The sequence below is a fragment of the Neopelma chrysocephalum genome, unplaced genomic scaffold, assembly GCF_003984885.1.
Source record: "Neopelma chrysocephalum unplaced genomic scaffold, ASM398488v2 Primary Assembly neopelma1_184, whole genome shotgun sequence".
Taxonomy (NCBI): Eukaryota; Metazoa; Chordata; class Aves; order Passeriformes; family Pipridae; genus Neopelma; species Neopelma chrysocephalum.
In genome coordinates, this window is record NW_020897846.1 from 27,146 (window position 1) to 39,601 (window position 12,456).

The window sequence follows — 12,456 nt, forward strand, 5'->3', positions numbered from 1 at the left end:
TTTTGTTTCTTTTTTTTCCCCTTCTTCCCCATCAAGCTTTTAATTACCATTTTACCGTAGCCTTCTGCCTAATTGTTTGCCCAATACTCAGCCATCATCATCCTGGAAGCCCTTTGCACTGGGGGGAGGAATAGGACAGGTTGAGTGTTTTCCTGGAATGGTTTCTCACCTGTGTCAGGTCCCTCACAGGTATCTCACCTGGGATAATGAACATCATCAGCTGGTGTTTGCACGTGCTCAGAGAAGTACAAATACGGAACTGTTTGCTGAAAAAGTCCAATTTTTTTCATGCTAAATGAGCACCAGTGATGTTTTGGCCCCATACATTAATTAAGTGCTTTTATGAACTCTCTGTAGGTTTTTAAAAACGATCCCAGCACCACTTTCAGCATAAAAGGCTCCACCAAAGTCAGACAACATCTAGATTGAGCAGGCTCAAAGCCTCAGAATAAATCCTCACAACTTACTCACAGTGTCACCCATGAATAATGCAAGAGTCACAAAAACGTGCAGCCCAAGAAACTGGAAGATTCCTACTCGCTACGGATGGCTGACGAGACATGGAAAAACCAGACATGGTTGTGCTGGAGAAAAACATGTTACAGACACACGGAGGCAGTGGAAAGCAGGTTATCAGAGGCCTGATCTCTCTCCATGAGTCAGTGGCCTCACATTCCCATGATGGCCTCGAGCAGATGGAACAAAGCCTGGGGGCACGGATGGTGTGGGGGTTCAGGAGGGAAGGAGGAGAGGTTTCTATGTCCCAGGCTGTCATCAGCCAGGACCTGGGAAGGTGCTGGAGTGGAATTGTTCACTCACAGGAGTGATTAACAATTATGAGAACCACATAAACGTTTTTCATTATTTCTCTTTAGATTTGGTGTGTAATGAGGAGATTAGTGAGCACCTCAATGTGCCAAATGGCTTTTTTTTTTTTTTTCTAAACCAGACAGACTTTTCAGGTGTGGGCAGGACAGAATCCTTTTCCCAAAAGCCAGCACTGATACCAATGATATTTCTAGTCTGTGGACAACACTATGTATTTGTTTTTACCAGGGTTAGTGATTCCCAAAAGATAACCCTCCCACCAGGGCAGCACTGTCAGAATGTGGTTTCATTTATAGAAGTCAGACAGTAGTTACTCACCCACAAGGACTGCTCAGGACTAACAGAGCTGCTGCTGTTTTACAGAGGGTACAACATTAAGGCTGAGATTATTTGTGAATTCTAGTCTCCAACAGCAACTGAACTGGTATCACTGGGAGGAAATTTAAGTGCACCTACTGCTGCTTGCAGGGCCCAGAGTACCAGCATAAGGTGCTTAAATATTTAAGATTTATTGTGCTTCCGGTATCAGAATGACTGTAGAGAACAGTGTGTGAAGCACTGAAGCAAACACAATGTACATTTTATCTTGTGCCATTTTACACTGAGATGCTGGAGGTACCTTTTGAGTGCATTTGAACCAGCCTCCTCCTTGCAATCATGGCTTTACTCCTTGAGAATCAAGGGATGGGGCACTGTGGGACTGGAGGTTCATACTCTCTTTATAATGAATGAGCTCTAATGGTAAGGGAGGCTGGTGGAGGGGAGTGATGTTTTATTGATATTTATAGCATTGTCTTTGAGATGTAAATTTTCTGTATTTGCATTCCAGAGCAAATTGTAAAGAGACTTTTAGAGATCAGCAACAACATAAAAAATGAATGGTGTGTAAGAGCAGCACTGATACAAACACCCTCTCACAAGTGTCTGGGTTGTCCCTGACTTAAATGCATGGAAAATAGGATGAGAAATGGTGCAGAAGGCACAGGGCAGCCAAGGAACAGGAAAAGGACTCTCTTTGTGCCATGACACTCTGTACAAGTGGTGGGGACATGGCTCCTGGAATGGGAAGGTGGGGAGAAGCTACAGCAATTCCTCTCAGATGGTCAATACTGAGGGTTTTGGGAAAGAACCCCTGTCCTGGCTCCCTGCACCCACAGCTTAGTGAGCAGGAGGAGTGAAGGGCTGGGACACTGGGAAAGCAGAGGGAGAAGTGAGTTAGTGTGAGTGGAAACGGTGCAAGGGGTAGACAAACAGCTGGAATGTGGCTGTGAATATTTTATGTGCTGTGGGATCTGGGAGATCAGCTGCCTTGGATGTGGAAAGGGCTCAAGTCTTCCATATTCTACAGATAAAAGCATCCAACTTCTCTCTTTAGTGTGAGTGGAGCAAAACTCACCTGCCCAAGGCAGGTTCTACATCACAGAGATCTCTGCTGAGCTACTCTGCACTGCCTACAGTCAGCTGCTCTGGGGACACGAGGCTTTTCATCCTGATTTGGTCTGAAAACTCTGTGATGCCTCCATAAAGTGTCCAGAAAGGGCAGACACAGTACAGTCCCAGACACACCAGTGCAGCCCCAGACACGAGTGCTGTAGATTACCTGAGTGAGATGAATGTCACCTCCTCATGGACTCTTTAGCTCGTGCATCACTCCCTCGAGTGTTTTACGTTGGTTTGTAATTTGTTAATCAATAGAAAAAGCTTAGTTCTTTAATAATGCAAAAGTTTAACCTCTGCCAAGGTATCACATTTATGTTAGAGGGAACAACCAAAGCCACTTGTGCAACCAAAGCACACAACTCTTTAGTGATTTACTTGCTTCACGCAATACATAAACTCTACCTCAAACTCCCACCCAAAGCCACAGTTTGTCTGCACTGCCATGGACCTGGGGCATGGAATGGCACCGTGGAACTGGTCACACCATGTCTGCCCTCCCCAGGACGTGTCCTGCATCCTCTACCAGCACATTCCTCACTGTGGTTGAAGCCTGGCAAAGATGAACATGCTCAGCTCACTGGCAGCAGTGGTTGTTATTGCTGTGATTTCAGTTTAGGAGCTTCTGCAGCGCAGAAGAGACTCCAAGTCTCTTCCTCTACATGTGTGTCATACCGACATATAAAACCCCAAACTCTGAGAGCTGTAAGATTGCCAAGTCCAGGAGCTGCTTCTGTTGTCTTTTATCTATAAATGAGGAGGCCCTGCTGGTTTTTGAAGACAGTACATATTGTTTTACTATTTTATTCATCCCTGTGTGTTCCCTCAGAACCGCAGGAAGGGTTTACTGTTCAAATTCAATAATAAACATGGTAAACTCACCAACCTCCTCTTCATCAACAGTTTACAGCACAGCTTTAAATTTAACAGGGTTGGGCTGTGAATGAGCTAACTTGTTCTTTCTTTAAAAAAAAAAAAAGATAAATCACCAAGTTGTTTTTCAGGTATGAAAGTACTTAACAGCATTAATAAAAACTGCAGCCCTGAGACAGGATTTGTCCATGCAAACGGCTTTTAGGAATTTGTGTGTTACCACACACATTAAAAGGCTCAGCAGATGCACTTGCCTTTTTATCTTCCCATCCATATTTCATAAATCCTGTAAAACTGACCTTGGTAAAATGCACGTGAGGTTCCCTGATGGAGAACAGTTGCTCCTCCTCAGAGCATGTTGAAATGCTCCAAACGAGGTGTATTGTTATTCCTTTTACAGACATGATCTCACAGCATAATCAGGTGAATAGAAAGACAAAACATAACTATTATTTTTCAGAATTCCAACTCCACTTTACCTCCTGCTTCTTCATTAGACTGATTGTGTTCCTTCATGTCTTCCACATTATCCATGCTTTCCATTTCCTGGGATTTGTTCAGATTACAGTCTGTCAAATCCTCTTGTTCTTGTGAAAGAAAAACAACAACAAAACAATAACTACTTATGCCCTAAGAATATTTCCAGGTGATTCCCTCAAAGCATCTGCACCCTCCCAGTACCACTGACAGTGCCCACATATTCCTATGGATACATTACTTGCAGTTTGGGGGAATGATTTTGTTCCCAAAGTCCCACACAAACTCTCACACCTTGAGCTCATTTTCAGAGGGCTGAATTTTGGTTAACAAGAAAGTGAAGTGCTTATCCAGCTCACTCAGGAGGTTTGTTTTCATATTTTCAGAAATGCAGTCAACCAAGAGAATCACATTATTCTTGCTTCCCTAATCAAAACTTCCAGCTTTCTCCTGAAAACATTTTCTTTCCCTCTATACAGTCTTTTTTTCCACTTTACTGTTATTTTGAAATGTTATATTGAACTTCCACAGTTTTATTTCAAGTATAGAATTTACTTTTTTGTCTCAAGTGCCCATCTTTGTATTTGTGACTGTGTTATTCAGTGTCCTGGGAACCTGAACAAGCTGCAATTCTTATATTTTTCCCCATTTAAATGTAAAATTGCCAAGAGAGGGTGGAAGAACATAATTGAACAGCACAGTACCTGCAGCCACGGGCTGTTCCTGAGGGTTACTGAGGTCCATCCCGGGCTGTGAATCTGCAAAAGACAGAAAAGCAGCTTTAGGTGTCTAACATTTAGGACAGTGTGTGACACGGTATAATCTTTTAAATTACCATTTTCTTGGCTGAAAGCAAAATTGAAAAAGCAGGCTTTCAAATAAATAAATACCAAATTAGTGTTTCATTTCACTGTACAACATCTCCATATCCTGAGCACTGGCCTGTGCCCAGAAAAGGGATTAAGTATGATTTTCTAACTTCAAAAAGTTACAGAGCAGAGTAACTTATGCTTTCGATTTCCTCCTTGTGTGAGCACAGCACAGCGGTGGTAACTCCGTAGGAAGGGAATTTCTCCAAAGCACAAAGATGCTTCACATTCCTTTCCCAAAACAAAGGGAAACCCCTGTTATCTCCACAAGATCGACTCGGTTTTCCGTGGGAATGCAAGCCTAATTCCCGTTGAGAAATTCCGATAGGGATCAAATGCCAGGCATTTTAAAAATACCTCAGAGGACTACCCCATGTGGCCTGGTTTCCCAGAGGGCTCAGCAGGGCTCTGGAGCCAGCACAGGCTGCAGGTATTCCCATCTCCCACCCCAGTGCCCTAATTTAGGCTGGGGAGTTGAACAGGAGCTGTCCTGTAACATCTCCACTCAAGGCCTCACTGCCTCGAGATTTCATTGATATGAGTTTGATTTTCTTAACGGACTCACAGCTACCTGCTTCCTGCCTCCTTTCTTTCCTCTAGCTGTACCTCCTCTTTATCTCTAACACGCTAGAAAATCTTCTGTCATCTTTGCACCCATCAAACAATAGCTCCTGGACTGGGAAAATTCCTTCCTGGCAGTTACATAACAGAACCACCCAGGCAGCGGGCATGAGGTGTTAACCACGGGTGACATTTACCCCACCATTATCTGTCTTTACCTCCTCTGCTTATGGAACATTTCTGTGGTCTCTGCAACGTCAGAATATAAAGCTCTGGCAGCTCTACAGCCAAGCAGCCTGGTATCAGACGAGGCTCTCCAAAAACTGCATGAGTAGAGAGGGTGGGCTGATGCGTGCAACACAATGAAGGCTTTTCACCGAATTAAATGACCCCGAGAGATCAAATATTTACCAAATATGTGTTTTTCAAAAAATAAAAAGGATCAAGGGACTCCATAGTTACAGCCCTTAATTTCTCTGATTCGTTCCCTCATGCCAGGAAAAGCGAGGTGCAAAGAAGCAAACGGACCAATTTATACAGCAAATAACGATGAGGAAACATCACTAAATTCCGGGTACAGGAACAAACTTCTCTCTACTATTGATTTTCACTTTACACTGCAATAATAGCCCAGAGAAGCTGTGGCTGCCCCAGCCCTGGAAGTGTCCAAGGCCAGGTTGGATGGGGCTTGGAGCAACCTGGGCTAGTGGAAGGTGTCCCTGCCCATGCCAGGGAGTTGAACAGAATGAGTTTAAGGTCCCTCTCAAACCAAACCGTTCCATGATTCTGTGAATATAAACACTTAAATTACACAAATTCTTGTAATTGCACACATAATTAAGCTTTGGGCAAGACAATGAAATCCCCATTATTCTGCCACACTTGATTTCAGTTTTAATTGCATTCAGCAAGACTGGGCAGTTGCCCCATTTCAGTGCTGAGGGTCAAAGCCCCAGGATGGAGCCCCAAGGCGCTGGTGTGGCTTGGAGCCTCGGGCAGCAATTCTGCCTTCTCCTGGGCTCCTGGGAGGTCTTGGAAGGAAGAACTGGAACCCCTACCTGGATGCTGCAACTCCAATAATTCCGCATACATTCCTGGATAGCTTTATCTTTTCAGGAACCATTGGATTCCCTGGATATTTCCTACAGGGTGACTTGCTAGAGAATGGCGCTGCCTGAGCCCAGCGAGAGCCAAGCAGGACCTGCTCACCCTCCTCGGACCCCCATCTCCTCCAGGGATTTATTCCTACTTTGTTGGGCACAACAGGTTCTTGCCCAAGATGGGCAGGACAACCCCTCAGAAGAGATAAGAACAACGACACACCAGAGAATGTTTCTCATCTTGGTTGAGAAACATCCCGGTCTTTGTCTCTCTTTCAAGCCTCCAACCTCCCCTCACCAGCACCCGGTTTCTTTACAACACCAGCCTCCAGCAGCTTCTTACAGCCTTACTGGCCCCTTAATATTTAACCTCAGGTCCCTTTCCTGAGTATTTTAAGCCAGAGAGGAAGGCCTAGAAGATTCCTGATCCTGTATCAATGAGACCCAAGGTTCAGAAAAGCACGAGGCAGCAGGAAATCACTTACAGAGCACGCTCGTCCTCCCAAGTTTCAAAGAGCTCCACTGGCTGGGGTGCATGGGAAGGGGACGCCCGTCCCTCTGTGCTGCAGCTGAGGCACAAAGTTCTTCACAAAGCAGAAGTAAAATTCGTGTGCTTTCGAAACCAATCCTTGGCCATCCTGTGTTCTATGCCAATGGCCACAGGGAGCCAAAATATTCAAATGGTTTGCTAAAAAAAGAGCTCTGGCATTTTAATGTGTAACACCGATCATGCTCTCTCCTGGTGTCTCACCAGAACAGCCTACCTGAATTTTAACTGCCCTAAAATGGGTATTTTTCAAATCAATGGTAACATTAACACCCTTCTAATCCTCAGTACAGCTGTAGCCAACAGAGGTATGTCTGGAATTATTATAATTTTACCTGTTTGTCCCCAAAGTGAAACCAGAAATCTGCCTTTTTCCTGCCAGCTGCAATTTTCAACCCAACAGCACAGGGAAGGGGACAAGCTTTTAAATCCCATCTGCCCTTAGTCCTCCCATCACAGCATATGGAGCAAACACGGCCAGTTTCCTTGTCTTTGCAGCATTTTAAGAATTTAACAAACAAGCCATAAATAAAACACTACTTACACCACTCAGCCTCTTTCACCCCAACGTGTTTTTCACCTCCAACCTGCATTGGGCCGTTAAGGAGAGAAATTCCAGCTGATTTCCCCACTGAATATCCTTGTCCAGCATCCACATTCTCCATGGCTTTCTAAAGAAGGCACCTGGACCAAACAAACTCTTTGTGGGGTCTCTAATGCTTTGCTGCTCTTAAGCACCATGCAGTGTGTGAAGTGACACTCGTGCTGTACCATGTGATCTTCTAAACCCAGCAGAATAATTCAGTGATTCAACACAGAATATCCCAAACTGTAGAATATCCTGAGTTGGAAGAGACACATTAGGATCATCAAAGTCCAACCCTTGATCCAGCAGGTTGATCCCAGCCCAGCACCTGGAGCTGACAGCAGGGCAGTTCTTTTGATAGTCACAAAACCAAACCAGTCGTGGAGAGAGAGAACCAAATTAATGACAAATTTTGGCTCCAACATCTACTCTGGCCAGGGCTCCATGACCATACTGAGCCTCCTCACAGTGGGCATGGAAAATCCAGGACAGCAGGGTTACCCCTCTGTCCTCAGAGGCACATTCCCTGCTGATCCCAGAGGAACTGAGATTTTTCCAAGACCCACAGAAACACTCTTGGCAGTTACTATATCCAGGGATAACACTGCCCTATCCAGGGATAGCACCTACTTCATCCCCATTGTAACAACCTCAAGCACAATTAACGAATCCCCATCCTCCTCAGTACAGAACCAAAACCTGAAGGATTATTTCCACGTCCACTTGGACCCACGAGAAGCAAGAAAGCCAAAAAAGAGACTTCTTAGATAACCTCAGTTGTAGTGAGACATTATTTTCTAATGGCAGACTATTCCCAAGTACTTCACAAGTTTTCTCTCCCAAAAAGACAGTGATCCCGACTCCATCAAGAAAACAAGGCTCCATTTTTAAGTGCTAAGCTGCCCCCAAATCCATTCTTTCAAAACGTTAGTTACTCTTTCAAGCAGTGATAGTCTCGATTCAGTCAGATTCAATGAGTGATTATTTACATACAGTTAGAAAGCCTTTAGCAAAGGAAAATGCATTTTTAAATAGGTAACTGCAGCTAACTTCAAATAAGCAAACTCCTCAAGTCATTGAGACAGAGCAGAATCTAAACTCTAGCCCTTGAAGCACTGAGTTGCAGTAAGAATCTCCGCCTCTGAAATAAGAAACCAAGTGATGCTTTGCAAGGCTTCTTTGCCAGGTTTGTTAAAAACACAAGAAATGTTGATTTGCTTCAAAAGGGAATCATTGTACACCCCAAGATTAACTCCCAGCTTGGTTTTTGCTGGCTCTGAAGATTACGGGCACATTTTACAAGTGAAAAGAAACCAACACACCCTAGAATTCGTTAAAACACCAGAATAGGACCAGCAGATAAAGCGGGCCCTAAACCCCGGCTTTACCACACGCGCCGTGATGTCTCTGAAATTAAACAGAGAGGGGGTCAAGCAGCCCCGCTCGTTTCCTGCTCAGTCGCTACATTTCTCCTCCAGAGCCCGCGATCTGCTCGCAGCAAGCGCCGAGGAAGCGGCCGGAGGTCCCCGGGGCGGTGGAGCCGCTGCGGGGCCCCGGGGTCCGGGAGGGAAGAAGCGGGGGGGGTCGTTTCTCACCTTCCATGCTCCGGCCGCGGGTCCCGGCTCCACCTGCCCGCCCGGGCTCGGCACTGCCGGCGGGGAGCACCGGCCTCACCTCCCGCCCCGCTCCGTGACATCCGGCCCGGGCTCGGCGGGCGGAGAGCGGCGCCGGGCGGCGGGGACGGCACCGAGCGGCACCGGGACACCGGCCCTGGAGCCGCTGCTGCTGCTGCCGCCGAGCTCCAGCCCTTCGGGGTGCGGGGGGTTTAAGGCGCAGCGCCTGTTTTGGGGGGCTCGGGGAGCCCCCAGATACTTTGGTAGGACAAAGGGCATCAGTGCCCTGCGTGCCCTCAGACATCTCAGGCTGCATGGTGAAGTTAAATGACTAAGAGTGAATAAAACTTAGGTTCAGCCGGCTGTTTTTCTTAGCAGAACAGCGTTGTTATTTAGCAGAGAGTCAAGGCGCAAAGATCTTTAATAAAATAAAGCAAACATGAATTTCAAGGTCCTCGGGAATTGTTAAATGATGATTTTTGTGCATCTAGCACAGAATCCTGAAAGAGGCTCACTGCACACTGGGCCTGGATAGGGCTTTGGGTGACCTGACCTGCTGCAGAGGGTGGCACCAGGTCCCTGCTGTGGCAGAGGGTGGCCCCAGGTGACATTTACAGGTCCCTTCCAACCTAAACCCAGTTAATGCAGTGGCAAATGAAATTGGGATCCGAGCTTGGATGTAAATCCAAAGGCAGTGAGTGTGAATTACCACGGCTCAGGTGTGGGATAACAGCATGGAAACATGATTCTCCTACTCACTTCCTGTGTGGTGCCATCGAGTCCTTCTTCAACTGTTGCTTTTCCATCACTTGCAAAATGATTCTAGAAATAAAATTTGAAAAAAAAAAGTTATGTGGGATAATGAAGTCCAATTCTCTGCTATTTCAGACAATCTCTGTGTACCCCTTGCAGAACCACTTGGGAAGGAATTAGGAAGGTTTCCTGCTCCTGTGAGCTCTGAGGAAGCCCTGGGACTGCTGTGTGACAATCAAAAACCTCTGGTTTCCACCCCAGGATTATGCAAGGCCATTTTCTCTTGCTGCCAGATTTGTTCTCCAATTTAAATCTTTATTTTCCATCGCTTTTACCATCAGATAAATCACTTGTGTCTTCTCTCTGTTTTTATTTTAAGGGCAGAAATCAAATGAGCTTGGTTTTGTCAGCCTGTAAAAATGCCACTGTGCTGACTGTGCCCCTCCTTTGTGTGATCCCAGCTTTGGATCACTCACCTTAAAGATCAGAGACAGAATTTGTGCTCTGCAGCCCAGGTAGCTCCTCTCCAGAGCCCTGCACGGGTCCTTCACCTGACTTTGTACTCCTGGAAGTTTCTTTACATATTTCCTAGGATAAAATATTCACCTTTTTAGTATCTACTCACACCACGATCGAGTTTGTGTCAGATTTTTTACTCTTTTATCATTTCCTACTGATAGAGCTTCTATTAACAAAAACCCCCAGTAATCCAGGGTTTAAGCACAAATACCTGAATTCACATTTTGTCCTATTAAATCCTCCCCCTGACACTCCTTGTTCCTAAAAATAACCAACCTTTTTCCCCCCTGAGCTTACAAGTCTATAATGACAATTTATCAATCTGTGACTTAGACATATTATAGATTTGAAAATAAATGAGTCATTTGGCTAAAGACACAGACTCAGAGTTTATAAAAATTCAAAACTGAAGCCAAAGCTTTATAGTAAAGATATTATTTTATAATAATTAACAAGCTGGGCCTGTGCAGGACGTGAAATGAGTTATAAACATCCTTAGGAACTGAGGCTGTTCAGGCTGAAAAATGACTCGTTTATAGCAGACACGTTAAAAACTGAATCATTTTGCCTGCACGGCACCAGAGTGAAATGTTCACTTTGAGTAAAACTGAGAACATTCAGCACATGGGAACGTGGGATCATCTGAGGTGGTCCCAGTTTTGTCCCGCTCAGCAGCTCAACGACATTAAAAATGAAAACCCTGACATAGTTCTTACACCTTAACCAAACACTCGAGTTAATTTCTTGGTCTAAGGGAGAAGAAATATTGAGTAAAACTGTTTACCATCAATAACTTGATACCTTCTTTTTCAAATTTTTTTTCTATTTTTGGCAAAGTTTTTTTTATTAAAGGGAACTCGTAACTTACGTGCCTTTTTTACATGGAAGCATTGAGTTAAACTTTCACAGCCCTCTACAAAAATAACTCTCATTCCTGCGTTGGTTGGTTCCATATTTGCTATGCAAATACTATGACATCACTTTTGGACACTAGTATGGCCTGGGGTGATAAATATGATCAAGTTAATTATGATAAACATAATTTAGCTATTTACCAGAAGCCTGGCCACCGTTCCTGGTCTGGAGCCTCTCAGGATGTGAGGTGTGGTCAAACGCAAGGACCCTCCTCTCCCTCTCAGTTTCCTGAGTGTTTTTGTATCACTTGCACTAGAAACAAAATATTCACACATTTAGGACTTTCAAAGTAAGTTTCCCAAAATATGTAACTGACCTGGAAGTTACTCGCAGTAATACTGTGGCATCTGGTTTTATTTTCCAGCCAACAGGACCTGCCTGGCACTTACTTTCAGTCACAGCAAGTGGCAGAACCTTGGAAACCAAGAAGGGTTTGGGTTGGAAGGGACTTTAAAGCCCATCCAGTCCCACCCCCCGCCATGGGCAGGGACATCTTCCACTAGCCCAGGTTACTCCAAGCCCATCCAACCTGACCTTGGACACTTCCAGGGCTGGGGCAACCTGTGCCAGGGCCTCCCCACCCTCACAGGGAGGAATTTCTTCCCAATATCTAATCTAAATATCCCCTTTTTAGTTTAAAGATAGGACAAGTCCCCTTGTCCTATCACTCCAAGCCCTTGTCACAAATCCCTCCACAGCTCTCTTGGAGCGCTTTCAGGTACTGAAAGGGATGTTTTTTGGTTTTAAGCTGAAAAATATGTGTCCCATAATGACTCACTCCAGAAACCTGCAGCTGGAGAACACCCAGTGCTTTCAGCCCCTCCGGAGGTGAAGCCACAGGATGTGCCCGGCTCTTACTTTCAGTCTTTCTCACAACAAGTGACAGAATCACAGAATCCCAGACTGGTTTGGGTTGGAAGGGGCCCTAAAGGTGATCCAAGTTCCACCCTTCGCCATGGGCAGGGACACCTTCCACAGCCCTGGGCAGGTTCAGCACTGACACAGCCACGACAGAGCCCATTCCCTCCTCCTCCTTCTCCTCCCCCCTATACTTCCCTCTCCTTGTCCCACAGCTGGAAAAACCACTTTAGACTCAAAACCAAAGCCCAGTACGCACTTTGCGAGCGATGCGGGGCCGAGGGGTGACAAGGGGGGGGGGTGTGGGCCGGGGGGGGCCTTCCTTCGCAACGGCCCGAAAGCGAGAAAAAAAACCCAACAAAATCCTGCTTAAAAAGCACTGGCGCGGGGCGGGTGAGGAAGGAGGATGTTTTAAACACAGTTTAAAAAGCACCGGGTGTGGGCGAGGGGCGGGTCAGAGACGGGAGCGAAGGACGCCGGCGGGGTCACCCCCCCCCCCCCCCCAAAGCCCTTCCCGTCC

At 45.8% G+C, this 12,456-nt stretch overlaps 1 protein-coding gene across 5 annotated transcripts in view; it reads right to left on the reverse strand.

Annotated features, from left to right (window-relative positions):
• The window catches only part of IKZF3 (IKAROS family zinc finger 3), a 35,556-nt gene extending 23,106 nt beyond the window's left edge, over positions 1 to 12,450 (reverse strand). For 2 of the 5 annotated variants that reach the window (XM_027702409.1, XM_027702405.1), the window contains exons 1-3: positions 8,874 to 8,919; positions 4,320 to 4,373; positions 3,618 to 3,725 (exon numbers count right to left, since the gene is read on the reverse strand). In XM_027702409.1, the coding sequence (XP_027558210.1) occupies positions 3,618 to 3,725; positions 4,320 to 4,373; positions 8,874 to 8,880 (169 nt within the window). In that variant the 5' untranslated portion in view covers positions 8,881 to 8,919. Of the gene's footprint in view, positions 1 to 3,617; positions 3,728 to 4,319; positions 4,374 to 8,873; positions 8,920 to 9,650; positions 9,714 to 10,120; positions 10,233 to 11,218; positions 11,331 to 11,856; positions 11,999 to 12,195 lie in introns of those variants that run through there. The other 3 variants (XM_027702406.1, XM_027702407.1, XM_027702410.1) reach the window with 3 other exon arrangements.
• Between the last annotated feature and the right edge of the window lie 6 nt (positions 12,451 to 12,456).